At 44.1% G+C, this 18,624-nt stretch overlaps 1 protein-coding gene across 3 annotated transcripts in view; it reads left to right on the top strand.

The window, feature by feature from the left end:
* HDAC7 (histone deacetylase 7) overlaps nt 1-18,624 on the top strand; it is a 531,422-nt gene that overhangs the window by 508,501 nt on the left and 4,297 nt on the right. For all 3 annotated transcript variants that reach the window (XM_069231044.1, XM_069231043.1, XM_069231042.1), the window contains exons 21-24: nt 12,807-12,925; nt 14,560-14,693; nt 15,648-15,732; nt 17,120-17,270. In XM_069231044.1, the coding sequence (XP_069087145.1) occupies nt 12,807-12,925; nt 14,560-14,693; nt 15,648-15,732; nt 17,120-17,270 (489 nt within the window). The remainder of the gene's footprint in view (nt 1-12,806; nt 12,926-14,559; nt 14,694-15,647; nt 15,733-17,119; nt 17,271-18,624) is intronic.

Here is an 18,624-nt window from a genome sequence, read left to right as displayed (position 1 = left end):
TGTCCGGTGTGGAGTCAAAAATAGTATAGGGTGTAAACAGGTGCCTAGATCCCCTGTAGAATTTGTGCCTTTCTTTGCCCCCGATCCCCAGAATACAGTCTCCCTATCTAATTTAATCATACAATTGTGTCATGGGAGGCCATAGTTGAACCAGATACTTATCTACCTGCTTATCAAGCCGTAGAATGGCCAAGATGGTATCAATTATGATAGGTCTTGAGTGTTCCTAGAGCAGCCTGGCCAAGTTGTACATAGAGAGGGTGGCACTGAGAGGTAAGGGGCATGTTAATTGAGCCTCTATAAAAAATTAGTGGAGGAGACAGTTATTTTGCCTCCGAACCCGCAAAGCTCCCTGGGCGATAAGGATCGTCAACTGATATTGTGGGTAGTCAGGGAGGTTTATACCACCAGACGATTTACTCATCTTCAACGTGGTAATGGAAATTCTTGCTTTTTTACCCTTCCATATTGTAGGAAGGTAGCCTCTTTCTATCCTTGTTACCCCCACCTTTGGCCTGTTTGTGAGTATTTGTCAGGGTGTTTTTACTGTCTCACTGGGATCCTGCTAGCCAGGGCCCAGTGCTCATAGTGAAAACCCTATGTTGTCAGTATGTTTGATATGTGTCACTGGGATCCTGCTAGCCAGGACCCCAGTGCTCATAAGTTTGTGACCTATATGTGTTCCCTGTGTGGTGCTGTATCACTGAGGCTCTGCTAACCAGAACCTCAGTGTTTATGCTCTCTCTACTTTTAAAATTGTCACTGCAGGCTAATGACTAATTTTACCAATTCTCATTGGCACATTGGAACACCCTTATAATTCCCTTGTATATGGTACCTAGGTACCCAGGGTATTGAGGTTCCAGGAGATCCCTGTGGGCTGCAGCATTTCTTTTGCCACCCATAGGGAGCTCAGACAATTCTTACACAGGACTGCCACTGCAGCCTGAGTGAAATAACGTCCACGTTATTTCACAACCATTTTACACTGCACATAAGTAACTTATAAGTCACCTATATGTCTAGCCCTCACTTGGTGATGGTTAGGTGCAAAGTTACTTAGTGTATGGGCACCCTGGCACTAGCCAAGGGGCTCCCACATTGTTCAGGGCAAATTCCCCAGACTTTGTGAGTGCGGGGACACCATTACACATGTGCACTCTATATAGGTCAATACCTATATGTAGCGTCACAATGGTAACTCCGAACATGGCCATGTAACATGTCTAGGATCATGGAATTGTCACCCCAATACCATTCTGGTATTGGGGGGACAATTCCATGCATCCCCGGGTCTCCAGCATAGAGCCCGGGTACTGCCAGACTAGCTTTCCGGGGTCTCCACTGCAGCTACTGCTGCTGCCAACTCCTCAGACAGGTTTCTGACCCCCTGGGGCCTGGGCAGCCCAGTTCCAGGAAGGCAGAACAAAGGATTTCCTCTGAGAGAGGGTATTACACCCTCTCCCTTTGGAAATAGGTGTGAAGGGCCTGGGAGTAGTAGCCTTTCCTGGCCTCTGGAAATGCTTTGAAGGGCACAGATGGTGCCCTCTCTGCATAAGCAAGCCTACACCGGTTCAGGGATCCCCCCAGCCCTGCTCTGGCACGGAACTGGGCAAAGGAAAGGGGAGTGACCACTCCCCTGACCAGCACCTCCCAGGGGAGGTGCCCAGAGCTCCTCCAGTGTGTCCCAGACCTCTGCCATCTTGGATGCAGAGGTGTTTGGGCACAATGGATAGCTCTGAGTGGCCAGTGCCAGCAGGTGACGTCAGAGACCCCTCCTGATAGGTGCTTACCTTTCTCAGTAGCCTATCCTCCTCTGTGGGCTATTTAGGGTCTCTCCTGTGGGTATCTCACCAGATAACAAATGCAAGAGCTCACCAGAGTTCCTCTGCACTTCCCCCCTCCTGCAAAACCGCAACAAATTAGCAAGAAGACTACCAGCAATATTGTAGCGCCTCCTCCGGCCGGCTTTCTCGACTGTTTCCTGGTGGTGCATGCTCTGAGGGCTGTCTGCCTCAACCCTGCACTGGAATCCAAGAAGAAATCTCCAGTGGGTCAACGGAATCTTCCCCCAGGTAACGCAGACACCAAACTTCTGCATCACCGGTCCTCTGGGTCCCCTCTCATCCTGATGAGCGTGGTCCCTGGAACACAGGAGCTGGGTCCAAGTGTCTCTCACAGTCCAGTGGCCCTTCTGTCCAAATTTGGTGGAGGTAAGTAAGTCCTTGCCTCCCCATGCCAGACAGTAATCCTGTGTACTGCGTGAACTGCAGCTGCTAAGGCTTCTGTGCACTTTTGCAAGAATTCCTTTGTGCACAGCCTAGCCCAGGTCCCCAGCACTCCGTGCATTGCCCAACTCACTGAGTTGAACTCCGACATCGTGGGACCCTCCTTTGTGACTCTGAGTCGACCGCTGTCCTCAGATCTTCTAAGTGCCTGTTCAGGTACTTCTGCGTGTGCTGCCTGCTTCTGCGGGGGCTCTCTGAGTTGCTGAGCGCCCCCTCCGTCTCCTCCTCCAAGGGGCGACCTCCTGGTCCTTCCTGGGCCCCAGCAGCACCCAAAATCCTCAACCGCGACTCTTGCAGCTAGCAAGGCTTGGTTGCAGTCTTTCTGCGTGGAAACAACTCTGCATCCTCCAGTACGCCGTGGGACATCTTCTGACCAAAGGAGAAGTTCCTGGCACCTTCCGTTGTTGCAGAATCTTAGGCTACTTCCACCCGGAGGCAGCCCTTCTGCACCTTCATCCGGGGTTTAGTGGGCTCCTGCTCACCCTGGACACTTGCGTGACTCTTGGACTTGGTCCCCTTCCTCTACAGGTCCTCGTGTCCAGGAATCCATCTTCATTGTTTTGCAGTCAGTTGTTGTCCTTGCAGATTCCCCTATCTCATCTTTACTGTCTTTCTGGGGTAGTAGGGTAACATTATTCCTACTTTTCAGGGTCTTGGGGTGGGGTATCTTGGACACCCTTAGTGTTTTCTTACACTCCCTGTGACCCTCTACACACTACACTAGGCCTGGGGTCCATTCGTGGTTCGCATTTCACTTTTGGAGTATATGGTTTGTGTTGCCCCTAGGCCTATTTCTTCCTATTGCATTCTGTTGTGATTCTAAATTCTTTGCACTACTTTTCTAACTGTTACCTGATTGTGGTTTGTGTGCATATAATTTACCTCCTAAGGGAGTATATGCTCTGAGATAATTTTGGCATATTGTCACTAAAGTACCTTTATTTTTAGTAACTCTGAGTATTGTGTTTTCTTTTGATATAGTGCTATATGATATAAGTGCTATAGTAGGAGCTTTGCATGTCTCCTAGTTCAGCCTAAGCTGCTCTGCTATAGCTACCTCTATCAGCCTAAGCTTCTAGAACACCTCTATCCTCCTAATAAGGGATAACTGGACCTGGCACAAGGTGTAAGTACCATAAGGTACCTACTATAAGCCAGGCCAGCCTCCTACACATATGAATTTGGATATATATTTATCCACCAGTTTAAAAAAAGGCGAGGGAGAGGGACATCAGAACCATACTGGTAATGAATTTTACCAAAAGAGCTATCATCATTGTGACAGTGTCCACTTGACCCCACCAGGTGGTATATTTGGGGAACCAAGTGTTGAGTAGGTGTTTTATATTGATAAGGGATTTTTGTTTATTAATGTAGATGGATTGTTTAAGGTCTTTACCAACCAAATGCCTAGGTATTTGATGGCATCTGGTTGCCACTTTAGACCTAGGTTACCATTCACCACTGACGTGCAGTGTATATTTAATAGGAAGTCCTCGGTTTTGTCCTTTTAAAAAGTAACCTGCTTCTAGTTAGTACCTCTCTATTTCTTTCATAATGATGGGAGTAACCCGTGGGGCTTCCTCAGTGAACAAAAGCATGTTGTTGGCATAGGTTGCCACCACATTTCTGCCTGAACTAAATGTAAGGCTGGTTATATCTGGGCTAACCCGGAAGGAGGAGATCAACGGTTCGATGACCAACTGAAACAGAGCCAATAGTAATTTCAGACCACGCACGCATATCACATCCCCAACAACTAGGTGGGATGCACTCAAAGCCATGGTGAGAGGAATCATAATTCAACAAATGTCACTCAAAATAAATCTGTCTCTGAACAATTTACGAGGCTAGAGACTGAGATTCTGATGCTGGATAAACAACTCCAACCCACTACAGGCTGTATCTAAACTGTGTGCCTTACAGTATGAATACAATCACATTTTAAGTAAAAGAGCCCGGAAATGGGTTGAGGAAGCAGACACTGGTAAACTCTGCAACAGAAATAGAACCAGGAAAACCTTGGCGGACTACCTGAAATACAAAAAGACCAAGAAACTCATACTCGCTATAAGAAACTCGGAAGGGGAGGTTATCTCATCAACACATGCTATCTTTGAGACCTTCATATCATTCTGCTCGAATCTATACAACTCCATTAAGCCAGCACCCTGCCCCCGGCATCAATGAATAGCTTGACCGCTGTAATCTCTCAGATATCCTGCAGGATTATGTAATCGCCATATGTCAATTAAGGTAATATTATTACAGCAGATTTTCCTTTCTTTATAAGAGTTGCCATTCATGAATTTAGGAGCAAATATTTTGTCAAGATTGCCATCCACGGAAAGATTGAATTCTCCTCCCATTATTACCCAAAGGCTGTCAGGAAGTTCTTTTAGATGTTTATCTATGTCCTTCCAGAAGCTTACTGCGTTATCATTGGGCACATAGACATTAACAATACAAAACTATCAGTCACTTTCCTTAACCCTGGAAATGAGCCACCTACCATGTTAAGGTGAGAAACCCATTATTTTTCTGCGGTGCTGGGGAGATGCCAATTTCTGCAATCCACAGGCTGCAGAACTTTGCATTTTTTATGGATTTTAAGTGCGTGTCCTGGAGTAAAACAATGTCTTCCTTCTGTTTGTTTCAGTAGTCGGCAATAATTATTTGTTTAACCAAGTGTTTAAGGCCTTTTGTATTCAGAGAGAGTATTTTAAGGGTTAAAGACATTGGATGGGTTTGGAATGTCACGGCGATCTAAAAAGATGACTGGGGTAGATGTGGGTAAGGAGAGAACCTGTGAGCGAATATCAGTATCCTTGAGTGTGCAATTGGTGATAATGGGTTCGGTGAAGCCAGGGCCTATATGTAGTTTTGTGCTGCAGTCTCTACTAAGTGACAGGATATTTTGCGGGGTACCTGTCAGGTAGCCTAAAGAAAAAGTAGGAGCAAAGAGGAAGAGTAGGTATAGAACAAAAAAAGAGATAGGTCGGTTGTCAGTTCAACAAAAAACAAACAAAAGAAATAACCCCCAAACCCTATCCGCCCGCCCTTCCTTTCAGATGCGACTAGGACGCATTCCCCCCCCTTCTCTAATTGGGATACTAAGGGTCACAAGCAGGCCTATCCAAACCCAACTAAGGATCCTCCCAATCAAAATATTGTGAAACACACTAGTACAATAGAGGATATCAGCTTGGAAGAACAGTAATAGTATGCGTTAGCTGGTAGCTCTGTAGCCTAGACATCATCTTTACGGGCCAAGGTTGCGGTTGAACGCTAGATGTACAGAATTAAATTATGTTCTTTATGTATAGTGTGAACAGCTAATATTGAACAGGATACCCAGGTCAAGTGAGCTCTCAAATTAACAGCATTCTTTAAGTCATGCCTACAGTCAATGGCAATAAAACAATACTAAGTGATCAAAGGGGAAAAACAGTATCTTATAGAAAGTGTTGCATGCTGTGCAGTAGTACTGGAATGTGAAACAATGTTCGCCATTAACAAACACAATACTGGATAGTGCTTGATGTTATAGTAAACGGTAGGTTGGAGAGGTCCAGTTAACATATAGCTAGGAAAAACCTCCGAAGAGAATATGGATATGGTCCTGACTCTAAGCCACAAAGGCAACACAGTATCATCAGTCATGGTGGCGTACATGGGTTTTGCAAAAGTATGACAGCACTGTACATACTTAGTAGCACCCCCCACTTCAAAAAAAGAAATAGAAGCGTCAGGTGAACACTGCATCACCTTATATTACCATATCCGTAAAGACTGAAGAGTCCAGATATGCATGCAAGGCAGCGGGGTCTGTAAAGATCCTTGTTTTTCCATTAACGATGATGCAGAATTTAGCTGGGCCTGCAAATCCAAAGGAGAAAGCATGATCTTTCAGCGTTTGATGATGTGCTAAGGATCCTTTCCTGATGGGCACTGTTTTAATGGAATAACTGTAGTCTGTGTTTATTCTGTAGCCATTCCATTACATATTCTGGACTTTTCTATTGTGAGCGAAGATTACTTCAGTATGGCGGTATTGTAGAAGTCTGAATATCATTGCTCTTGGCTAGAAGCCAAGGTGGCAGAGTTGAACCAAGGTTTACCCATTTGGACTCTGCGCTCTTTCTACTTCGTAGTCCTTATCGAATGAGACTCCAAGGGTACACGGCATTCGGGCTTCAAGAAATTCGACCCAGGTTTGCATCTCCTTCCACATTCTCCTGGAGGCTAAAAATCTGCAGGTTGCTGCTGCAGTAACGGTCCTTAAGTTCTTACATTTCCCTAGTAAGCAATTTGATTTTGTTGACAGTTGCTTCATTCCGCTGTTACTCTGAAGTAGTACTCTGAAGTAGATAATACAGCCACAGTAAACAGCAGTAACCACCAGTCCTGGATTTTGCTTCAGTCTGCCCGCTAGGCTCTTGAGATCACTGCGTAATGCTTGTAAGCCTTGGTGCATGGCATCTGTGTTAGTCTTAGTGTCTTGAGGTAGGTCATGTGAAGCCAAAAGTCATTGTAGGATAATATCCAAACTTGCACCAGGTTCGTTTTTTGGTTTTACCGGTGAGTCCCGTAAGGATGGTTCAGCTTTAGCCCTTTTTAGGGTTATTTTATTGTCTTTGTTGTCTTAACTGTCTTTAGCATCTTTGCACCTATGATCTGCCATTGTGACAGTACGTGAGGCGGGGTGTAAAATATGTGCGGCAGATCAGACTCTGCCCGAAAGGGCTTGTTTTAAGCGGAGTGCTATGATACAGTGCCAACCTCAGACTCACCTTTGGAGTAGATGTAGGCATGTATGCACATAGGTACATAGGCAGTGTATAGAGGATCACATCTCCCAATTACCCCTAGTCCTGAGTTCTAGGGAGAGCAGGATAGCACAGAGTAGATGCAAGTTATGGCAAATATGCTGATACCTTTCACAGTGGTGGAATTGGTGTCCTCCTAGTATTATCCAGTCTAGCACAGAGGATTGATGTGTGAAGCTCGAGGGACGCACTGACCAGGTCCAGGGGGAGTAGCATTTTTACTGATTTCCTGGATATGTAGCGAGGTAAACTGATATCAGTTAGTTAGTATCAGTGTCGCCTGATCATGATTTACTGTGATTGCAGTATATTGCAGCCTTATAGTAGATATACAGCACGTGTGGGCCTCAAATGATGTTGATGAACAGCTGCGTTGTGGTGTGGAGCGTAAGTATTGTAGTTGGAAACAGAACTCCCCACAGGGTGAGCAATGCCAAGTGCAGGCCTCTTAGTTCCCTAATGCTTATAAATTGCAGAGCTCGATGGGCGATCGCACAGCGAATTTTGTTTTGTATTTCCCTTTCAGTGTAAGCGATCGTAGGGATGAGCAGGAATCCTGGAGGAAATCCGTTGTGGCTGCTGTAACTGTGAGCTGAGATGAACTAGTGACGGTGCTGCATGCTCGTTAATCCCCACTATTGGTTACTAATGTTTACTGTGGCTATATCATATATCGGGCCTCAAAGCAGGCATACGTCAGGTGTGGATTCAGGGTGGCATTAATGAGTAATGCGTTATTGCGCAGTGCAAAGTGCCGTGGTTGGCATTAGAGGCCCCCAAAAGGTGAGTGGAGCAGTTTGCATTCCCCTTTCTTCCTACATTAATGTATGATGACAGTTTCATCTGTCCAGCGCACTGAGACGCGGAGACGATGGTGGCCGCCTTTCTGTGTCCGCAAATTCAGAATCGATCAGAGTCCTCCGAATTCTGGAAGGAATCCGTGTTTAAAAGCACATATTTGACATCTATGTGCCTTCTCGGGTGTCGTGATTAGTTGCGGCACGAACAAAGTGCGTGTTGGGTCCCTGTAAACGAGAATCGGGCACGGAGCCTGCTCCGAGTGCCATCACGCATGGGCTCAGGCCACGCTCCCACACAATCAAAGCCTCTTTAACATAACCCTGAGAACACTGCTATGGTTGAAATCCTCCACTTGCCTTAGCGGTTACAATTATGCCAATGACGCACAAATTTTAGTACAACTTCTGAGCCCATCAGAGCTTTATTTCAGTCCAAACAGCCAGTCCTCTCAGTCAGTGACCATTAGATGCAAATGGATCATCTAAAATTAAACACTTAAGAAACTGAGATACTAGCTTTGGCAGTTGGCCCCTCATTCTCTCATTCACATTCTGACAACACCGCTTGGCTGAGCCTCCAAGGGTCACTCCAAGGGTGGATATGAACCTGCCCCAAATTTCTTCAGTTACTATGAGGACTTTTATCATCATCATCATCAATATTGTTTATTTCGAACTACAGGTCCATAAAACATGCAATAAAATACAGCATATTTCTAATAGCAGCATTAACAAAGTGCATGCTCCATCGTTTAAAAAGCAATAAAAAAATAAGATCAGTTGTTGATGCTTCCACACCATGCAAAGTTAACAATACATCAGTTATTTTTCTAAAATTTAACTAAAATGCTTTCCATTCAGTGCAAGGCCAAGTTTATTAGGTCCCAGTGGAAATTAAAAGATTTTCAAACTTCCCTCTGAACTATTTTGTAATGGTCTATGTACTTGGCTGTTCCTGTCCAACATCAAATAATGGAATCATTGTTAAAGAATTATTTAACGACATGGGAGAAAAAAACAACCCCCAGAAGCATAATCTGAATAACCTTATATGCCCTACTTCCTAGAGCTCAGGCCGGTACATATTTGATTCCCTAGTCGCTAGTGAATAAACCAGGTGGACTTAAGAAATTTGGCCATGCCAACCACAATCACTTCTTTTGTATCAGACTTGAGAATCCTGAGGGCTATCAATGGGGTCCCATGACCGAGAAGTTTGCACAATGGGATGATCCACTCCTATGCAGGAATCAGTAAGCAACACAAAAAAATTGAAAATGGGATATAGATTCAGGAACACTGGTGCATGCTGGACAAGTTTTGCTAGGCCTATTCGGGTCTTCCCATATGGCAGTAAACTCAAATATTGGGAGCATCCCATACCTAAACTTCTAATAGAGCTGCGTTGGGAAGGAACCCTGAAAGGCATCAAACAAAGCCTCATAAAATGGGATGATCTTATGGTCAAGAAATAAGTCTGACATCTGCCTGACTTACAATTTTTTATCTTTTTGCCCCAGAAATATTCCGTAAAACGAGTCTTTAATCAGTTGCCATGTTATATGGAGTGGCGAGAGCGTGACTTCCTTCTCCATTGGGACCTACTGGAGGGCACTGTGACCAATTGCTGTGGTCTTGGTGCAGTGTTATTGCAGTGCTGTAGGTGGTGCTCAAGGAGCCACTCCCAGGTTCATCAGATTTACACGGTTCTTTGATGCCTTGGATATAAAAACGACCTTTGGCATCTTCTGAGTTTCCACCACCCTTCAGTAGTTATGGGGACATTTTAAATTGCAGAAGTGAATCCGGAGGGAGTGTGTTAGAGTCCATTCACTACGACTTATTAATATTGCCGTAGGGCCACATTTTATTTGACATACGTTGAGCTAATATTCTGTCTGAATGAATAAAGGAAAGACATTTGCGTTTGTGATGGATTCAGTGCGTCGGCTTGTTAATTAGGGATTACATTGATTCTCATTGGCCCTGCAGTAGTTTGGGAATCTTTGTCATGTAGATGGTTCCCCCTGAAGAGATTTAGACAGTGCTGGAGGGTGAGTCTTTGAGTGCAGAGGTGGCACGTTAATAGTAGAGTTCCATCATAATGAATTGTGCTGCAGGTAGTTTTCTGGCTGGACCCTGGGCTGAGAGCTGAACAATTGAGGTGCCGGGTGCTGGAAATTCCTGTTCTTTAGCAGGCTCTGGGAGTTGGAGCATGCTGGGTGGGTAGTACCCATTGGGGTGGAAATATCAGCTCCACCAGTTGGCCATCAGCAATCAGTACCATCCGTTCCTATAAAAATGCTCCAGGAGTTTTGATCACCCAAGTTGGAGCGAGGTATGATGGAATTTAGTATTTTTTAATGGATGAGGGGCCTTAAAGAAACCTTCCACCACCCCTCTCACCAGACCTTGACCCTTGTAGGAACATCCACACAGCTGGCAGCTTGCACACAGAAGAGAGCCTTTAGTTTCTCTGATAATTCAGAGTTAGACTTTTGGAGCTTCTTTACCATAGTGCAAAGGATTGCACAGACCAATTCAAAGTTTCATATTCTTTTCTAAGAGTTTCGACCCCTATAGAAACTGACTCCTGCTCCATTTCGTTGGTCTCAACTGCCTTTAGGACATTCTGTTCGTTGTTGTCCTCTCCCAAGTTGGTAAAGGGGATGTACTGATTGGAGCAAGCAATATTAGGGAGACGCTGCTTCTGCTATTGCTTGACTCAAGGAAGAGGAGATTGCTGTAGAGGTAGGGGGTGGGGACAAAGTTCTGCAGGTTGGTCAGATGGATCAAGACCGGTAACTCCAACTCTGCAAAACCTTTCCTTACTAGTTATGTCACTTTTACTCTTTCCTTTGAAGTAATGGGTGATTTTAGGCCTAGCGCCGACTCCCTGGGTCCGAGTTGGCTCTTCACCCAAACTGCCGTCCACCTCCCCAAATAACAAATCAATGGTATCTAAAGTACAGTTTTCTGCAGCATGTCTTTTGGCAATCTCCCCTTCTTGTCCATGCCCAGCTATATTATCCAGCAATTTCCACTTTCCCATATCGATGTTAGTGTTGAATAATGGAATCAAGTACTTACAATAATAGCTGAGGAAGGAACACTTTTAATGAGAGGGCCATGGGGGGGTGGCCCTGCCTGCCTCTTCCTGGCAATGACGGACGCAGGACAGGCCTGTCCTTGACCCGGACTTCACTAGGCACAGCTCACATGTGTCCTGCACTGCGGGACCTCAAGAATCACTTTCTAGCGCAATGCTGATGGCAGAGACGTGCAGCGTTGTCAGGTCCACCTCCGGGCCCTTGTAATACTGGGCTTGCAGTCCCTGCGGCTTGACTCCCCACAAAGCGTTCCATCGGTGCTGGACCTTGAGGAGCGCTTTGTAGCACAATGCTGGTGGAAGACAGGTGCGGGGTTGGCCGACCCGCCTCCTTGTCTCTTGTAAACCTGGACTTGCAGTCCCTGTGGTTTGACTCCTCACAGAGCACTCCAGCGCTGCAGGACTACGAGTAGCACTTTGTATCTCAATGCTGACGGCAGACAGGTGCAGTGTTGGCCGGTCCGCCGCCCGTCTCTTGTAATCCTGGGACTTGCAGTCCCTGCGGCATGACTCCTCACAAAGAGAGATGTCAATGTGAACCTTCTCTTATCTAGGTTTCTGCCACAGGGTACAACCACTATCAACCTAGGACGTCTCTGTTTAGTTTATGTCAATGGTACATACCTCAGGGTATCCTCACAAGTGATTTAGAAGCTAAAGCTAATGAAAAACACACATTCAAGACAGCGTCTTATCTTTAATAGCAGATTTCACATTTTACCTGCAATCGTGCCTCTGTGCATGCTGCCAGTGGATAGAATTATCACTTAGTAATGCACACTCTCTTCATGCCATTAACAGCTCTTGTCCCGTCTTCCTTCGGCAGGAAAAAAAAACGTCCTGATTGTATGTTGCGTAATTAAATGTGCCCTGGTGAAAATAGCTAACATACGGAGTTGACTCCCTGCAACAATTAGAATGGATTAAACTCCTAGAATTCAGAAGAGCATTAAAAAACTCACCTTTCCCACATTCATAAGGACTTTTATGTTTAAGCAGCAAACTAGAGTAGATAACCACGTGTGGGAATGTATTACCTCATGCTTATGTGTGGTGATGCCAGCGCACCACGTTTTTCCAAACTTCACACACCTCACCCAACACTTTCTATAAAAGTCCAGCTACAGCCAGCAATCTGTAACCCGGCACACTGATAAGGGCGCCTGGAAGCCTGATGCAAATCAGATCATTTTGTAAAAAATAAAATGCATCGGTTGCATGTGGCCCTTCATCTTCCCTTCTTCCGTGTAGTTTTGCTTTTAGGTCGAGATGAGAGTGATGCCCTGGGACCAGAAGGCTTTATGGTTTTAAACAACACGGTAGTGAAGAGTATTGTGGCCTAATGTTAGGGCAATCTGTGACAGAAGAGCATCTGCCTTAATGGTACAGCTTGTGCGCCATGCTTTAAAATGTACCACACCAGTCAGCTAAAGTGAATGGTCGTAAACTGAGATGTACGTTTCTCCTAAGACAGCTTCAGATAATGCCAAGGCACAGAATGCAGTTCATTGATGCCTGACCAGAGCACGCTGCCATCCCATGCTGTTGTTCTCTTTGGGCAGTGACATAGCACGTGTACCGTTAGACCCAGGGCAAGCAAGGACATTTGGCGCCTCCCTGCTACTTGGGTAGTAAAACACAACAGTAATCAAGTTTCAGTGGACCCTTCAGATCTTTGGCCCCATCTGCCTCTGCCCGGTTTACATTATTGATAGCTACGCCTTATTCAAACGCTAACAGTGAGTCAATGTGTGAAATGTTTTTTCCTTGCACATTGCAGGACAGTAGTGATGCCCATTGCACGCGAGTTTGCCCCTGATGTGGTGCTGGTGTCAGCAGGATTTGATGCCGCCGAAGGACACTCAGCCCCCCTTGGAGGATACAAAGTCTCTGCTAAATGTAAGGAGAACCTGTCGGTTTTATTTTAAGGTGCCCATGTTTTGTGATTTCTGTCACTGTCATGATGTATGTGTGATCTACCTGACATTTGTAGTGTGTGGGTGTCCTCATGTGGCACTTCAGAGCAATAGAATTCAATTAAGGTGGCTTTTCGTAGGACAGTCAAAACTGAAACTCACAGTGGCATAACAAAGGCCCCGCCGGCCCCTGCGATGAGTGGGGAGGGGGGCGAGCTCCGGGGGCCCTCGCAACATAGTACACTGTGCAGGAGCGTCAGGCCGTTGACTAGGCCCATGGGAGAGGTGGCCCCCACCAGGTACTTTGCAGTGGGGGCCCTTTCATGTTTTGTTTCCCACTGGAAACTCACACTCTGATTTGTTAATCACTTTTACGCATGGGTGCATTGACTGCCACGAAAAGGCTTTTAAGAAGAGCAACCAAGTTTTAAGATACCAAAAATATTTTAGAAAACCTTTAATTAGTACTTTTTTAACCTTTCAGTTCTATGACTAGTAATACTACCGATAGGTTCATAGAACTCTCTAATGCATGTTAGCAGACACGGGTACCTTGTTTTGTATTGAGCTATCACTGACTGCCTCTATCATTTAGTCGTTGTTTACAAAGATTGCAAAAATATATGGGTTTGGAATTACATTGCCCTAGAGATGCATAGTTGAAAATACGGCTAAGCTTTGGTCATCACATATACTTTTGACCACGTTTTAAGCATGAGTATCTATTGTTTGGTCACAAACACATAAACTCATAATTGTATTTTTTTTTTAAATTAAAGCCATGTGATATAAACCCCCTTGGCAAATGTGCAACGGCAGCTGATCTAAAAAGAAATGTGGTAATTTATAGCGTATGGAAAACAATTTGGTTCACTTTATGCTATTTCCTCAGCCAAAGCATTAGTAATTTCCAGCGAAAGAAAAATGATAGGTTTTTGCAACACAACATCCCTGAAAAAGGGGCACTGTGTTTGTTCTCTTCTAAAATAAGTGCATTAGCTGGCTAGTCCCAAGTATGTCCTGCTCAAGAAGAAGACTCATGATCTTTCTCCTCATATAATCCACTCTATGCAGTTCCTGACGCCACACCTTCAAGACTTCAAGTGTAGCTTCTCAGCCCCATCTTGTCTTACTGCAACAACAACGTGTTAGGTAGAATTAATCTCAGCAACTGGCAATTGCTCAGGCTCCATTCCTGTCCCATCGTTTTTCACTTACCATGCCACTCTAGCAAAGACCTGCCTTACACAAATCAGCACAACACTGCTCAGCATGAGAACACTCTGTTCCCAACTTCCAGGTGAAGACCCCTCCAGACGGAAGTACAAGCAACCCCAGACTTGATCCCACCTATTTACGTCTCATAAGTGCATTATATCTGGAGTCCTATGGCCCAGTTAGCACGGGGCTCTGAGTGACAGATACAACTCGATCTTCACTTTCGTTGTCTGTAACGTCACTCAGAAGCCCACAGTGAAAAACATCCCCATAGTTGATGGCTACCCATATATAATTCTATATCTCCTTGCTAATGTAACACTATGTCTCGAGAAATAAGCTGTTAAGTTGTGCCTCACACTGTACCCGGTTTATTTATTATTTTTTCCAATGCACTAGGTTTTGGGTACATGACAAAGCAGCTCATGTCTTTGGCAGGCGGTGGTGTTGTCCTAGCTCTGGAGGGCGGACATGATCTGACTGCAATCTGTGATGCTTCAGAGTCATGTGTGTCTGCACTGCTAGGCAAAGAGGTAAGATTTTTTACATTTCAACTGGGGTCGGGAAACTGAATGTGGTGAGTGCCTAAGACTGATTTGTTTGGAGGCACTTCTGCGATCTATTGGCTAGAATGTTCAAAGGTGAAATATCACACCAGGGACTCTTTTTTTAACAACCACCCTCTATTTAAAAAGCATATAGAAATATTACTGTCAAGAGTTCAGTTCACTAGAACTGTTAGGGGAAGCAATGTGAATGCTGTGGATTTGCAGCGCCGGACAAGTAACACAGTAATCACTAAAAGGTTTAGAAATGGTTTTGGGAGCACACTGTAATATCACCATGATAATTTTCCATATCACTTGCTAACAATGGAGAGCCGTTAGCACCTGTTCACGCTGACTAGGCTTGGGTGCCTACATTGATGGGTGGAGACTCCACGGGGTTAAAGGATGTTGTGATAGGTCACCTGAAAGGAACCCGATCTCTAAATTAGAAGAAATACCTAATGCACAGTAGTAAAGGTGGATATAGAATGGTCACAACACTCTCAGTCTTTGGTTACTACACTAGGAGTTCTTGTACTATTTTAAAGTTTAACCCGTATTTGAAAACCTGAACTTGATCTAATACCTACTCATCAAACTATACCATCTCTATAGATATTGGGTAAATCAACACGTGTTCAACGAACGTTTCTTTTTCTATAGCCGTGTTTACTTTCTACTGCTTACTATTTAAGAATATGTAGACAACGTCTCCCAAGTATGCACACAGCTTCTTGTTGCATACTGCTGCCTACCTGTCTACTTTCTAATTTGAAGACAACACACCATCACCTTGTATAGGCTGACTATGTTGTGGTGGAGGTACTGGTTTGGATTTGCGTGCTAGCATGTGGCTCTCCAACAGTCGTAACACCGCCCCCCTACCCCATACACACATTTCTGGTCTCACAGCTTGCTCTGTATTTCTTGTCTTTGCAGTTGGATCCATTCCCAGAAGAGATTCTCCGGCAACGTCCCAACATGAATGCAGTTCGCTCCTTGGAACGAGTCATTCAAGTCCAGAGTGAGTTTCCTTTCTTCTCAGGGAATGAGACCAACGTTGTTTCATTTCTCTTGGTATGGGCGGGGGTGGCAAGTCAACTAGCTGGATTTAAGAAATAACTCAGAGTAAAAATTGAAATCTGGAAGACATCAGCTTCAAAAGGATGCTTCTGCGACAACCAGTACCCCTGAAAATGAGTCACAAATGCTGCTCAGGTTTTAATTAAATTAATACTAGAGACTAATAGAGGCTTATTGGCTTTACAATTGGCTCTGGTGCTTGCTTTAAGTAGCCAACTTGTCCCCGACTGTGGAAAGACGTTAAAGACTGGCTGGGTGAGGCTGCAAGCATAGGAAGTCCCTGGGAGCCAAGGATACACTGGAGACTCTGGTCCTTGCCACCTATGAAAGGACACAAATTTCACAACATATTTAGTAGTGTCATTGAGTAGGGTCTGGTGCACAAAAAATCAAGTTTGTCCTTCCAGTACTGAAGCTTTAAAGAAAACAAAAGGTCACAAACACTTGTTTTAAAAGATGGAGCAGGTTGATGCATGAAGCATAAGGATTACGTGAAACTCCACTGCGTCCGTTTGCTGGCTGTTGGCCTGGGTCATGAATTTATTCATTTCTTTTACACTTCATTGCATGTCCTTAATGTTACTAACCTACTGTGCAAAATTTAATGTATGGTAAAACAATATTAACGAAATCACAACTCAGTGTCAGTGCTAGAAAATTGCAGCATTAGAATATTTTAATTTTGTAACAAAATGTCAAAAGAAATGTAAATTACATAAAATGATTTCAAATATTAGATTTGAAATTGTGCCGTATGCATTTTCCTGGGTTGGTTAACCGATAAGTGTTCTACAGTAAATGTTTGAACAGGTTGGTAAAATAACATGGTGGCATTTAGTTCTCATAACAAATGCCCGAAGAATGTCTACAGTTAGGATGCTTTGTAATGATGATGATGAATAACATGGCTCTAAAGAGATTCTTGGCTCTAGAGAGTTTCTTCGGACTCAAAGACGTAGATATAGTCAGGGTGTTGAGATAGTAGAGACTAATTAGCATGCAGTATAGTTATAGGTGCTGTCTTTTTTCAGAATGAGTTGGAGCGCTACCCAGTAGTCTCATTCTCTTCTTCATTTACAGCATGTGCTCCTTTGTTGAACTGCGGGTACAGTCTGGCCGGTTGTCAGGTTTATCCCCCTCTCCACTTTCTTTGTTACCTACTCATTCAGACCCTGATTATGTGTCGGGGTTGTGAACATTTGGTCTGAGCAATTGCAAGGGTCCGAGTGCTTCCTAGGGATTTTGAAGCATTTGTATTTGGCAGCGAGTGAGTAGTACTAATGCTGGTCAAGCCTTAATCCTCTCTTCCATTTCATTTCTTTTTGCAGGTAAATATTGGCGATCTGTTAAGCGTTTTGCCCCCAAAGTGGGATATGCTTTCCTTGATGCCCAGAATCATGACAATGATGAGGTGGAGACCGTTACTGCTCTGGCATCGCTGTCCGTAGGAGTCAATCAGAGAAATGTTACAGAGACCAGGTAAACCAGACCTTCCAACTCATTCTGCATCCCAGGGGGTCCAAAGGTAACAGTGGTGAAAAGTACAGTACTAACAGTCCAATTGAAAGACCCATCACTATTCCTAAAGTAGATCTCACTGTTACAAAATAATGCATGTGTCCAGAGGCTGTAATTTGCCTAGACTATATAAGTGCTTTCACCCATCAAAACACTCAGTGCACATAAAAAAATAAATTGGCAAACAGCAGTAAGAAAACATAAGAATTCTCCACATTGCACATGTCGTGTGGTGGAAAAACATTCTTAGACCACAAACCTGGTGCTTGAAACAGGCAGGGACCCGATTTTGCAGTGACCACTTTAATTGCAGACACCCATCTAGTTCAGTGCACATAAGGCAGCACACAATGGCTCCTCTTTGACCATCAGACTTCAGTTCTTGAGTAGCTTTTCATCCATTATTCCATTTTTATGTTGCACATACAAGACAGCGCATGTGTTGTCTGGTGAGAGACATATTGTAAGCTTACCAAGAACTTGTAAGGGCTTTCAGCCTGCCCTCACCTAACCCATAATTCCAAAATACAATTTTCTCTGCTTTTAATGCTTCTTTCCTCATTTTTACCATCCCTTTAAAACATATCTACGTTTTTATATCACCACCTCCTTCCATATGATGCCTCATATGTGTTCAAGTATCCAAAGTGAAGAAAAGTATGGACATTCTTGCTATTAATTAACTCCACTCTCCATCTTTATTTGACTCTGTGAAATGCTCTTGATTTAGACCTCTTAACCACTTCTCCAGCATCCCCTCATACCATCAATTTTAAGTGCTCCCATCTTTCCTGGACTGTCTTTGCAAACCTTGCAACTGCTTTTGCACCTTTGATATTGATAAGGGACAAGATGTGATCATGCGTGCCTTTCCATGGAACATGTAGGCATGTGTTTTAATCCACTTCAGCAAATTAAGAACGTATGGTTCGGGCCAAATAACATGTTCCTTTCCCTCAGACAGTAAATAAGTGTAATGTAAATAAAAAAAAACATAACTGCACAGTGTGCTGTATATTGTTGTTTCAAATATATGATCCCAACCACACCATAAAATGGGTTATTATCCCTTTTCCAACCATACACCACACTTAAAAGCATTTTTGTAGGCAATACTTTATGTTGGAGGTCCTGTTTTTAAATACAAATGTTCTCTTTAAATCATTGTGTTTCTCTTTGAGCATGACCAGCAGTTTATCAAGTGCCTAAAAACTAGAAAACAAGAAAACTTAAATAAAGACCTCCATATCCATCCTTCTTTCCTTCTATCTACCATACTAAGTCATTCTCAATTCCCCTAAATATCCATACTCAA

Source organism: Pleurodeles waltl, chromosome 4_2 (genome assembly GCF_031143425.1).
Source record: "Pleurodeles waltl isolate 20211129_DDA chromosome 4_2, aPleWal1.hap1.20221129, whole genome shotgun sequence".
NCBI lineage: Eukaryota > Metazoa > Chordata > Amphibia > Caudata > Salamandridae > Pleurodeles > Pleurodeles waltl.
Note: the sequence above shows the minus strand (reverse complement) of the source record. Positions and strands in the feature narration are given on the sequence as shown.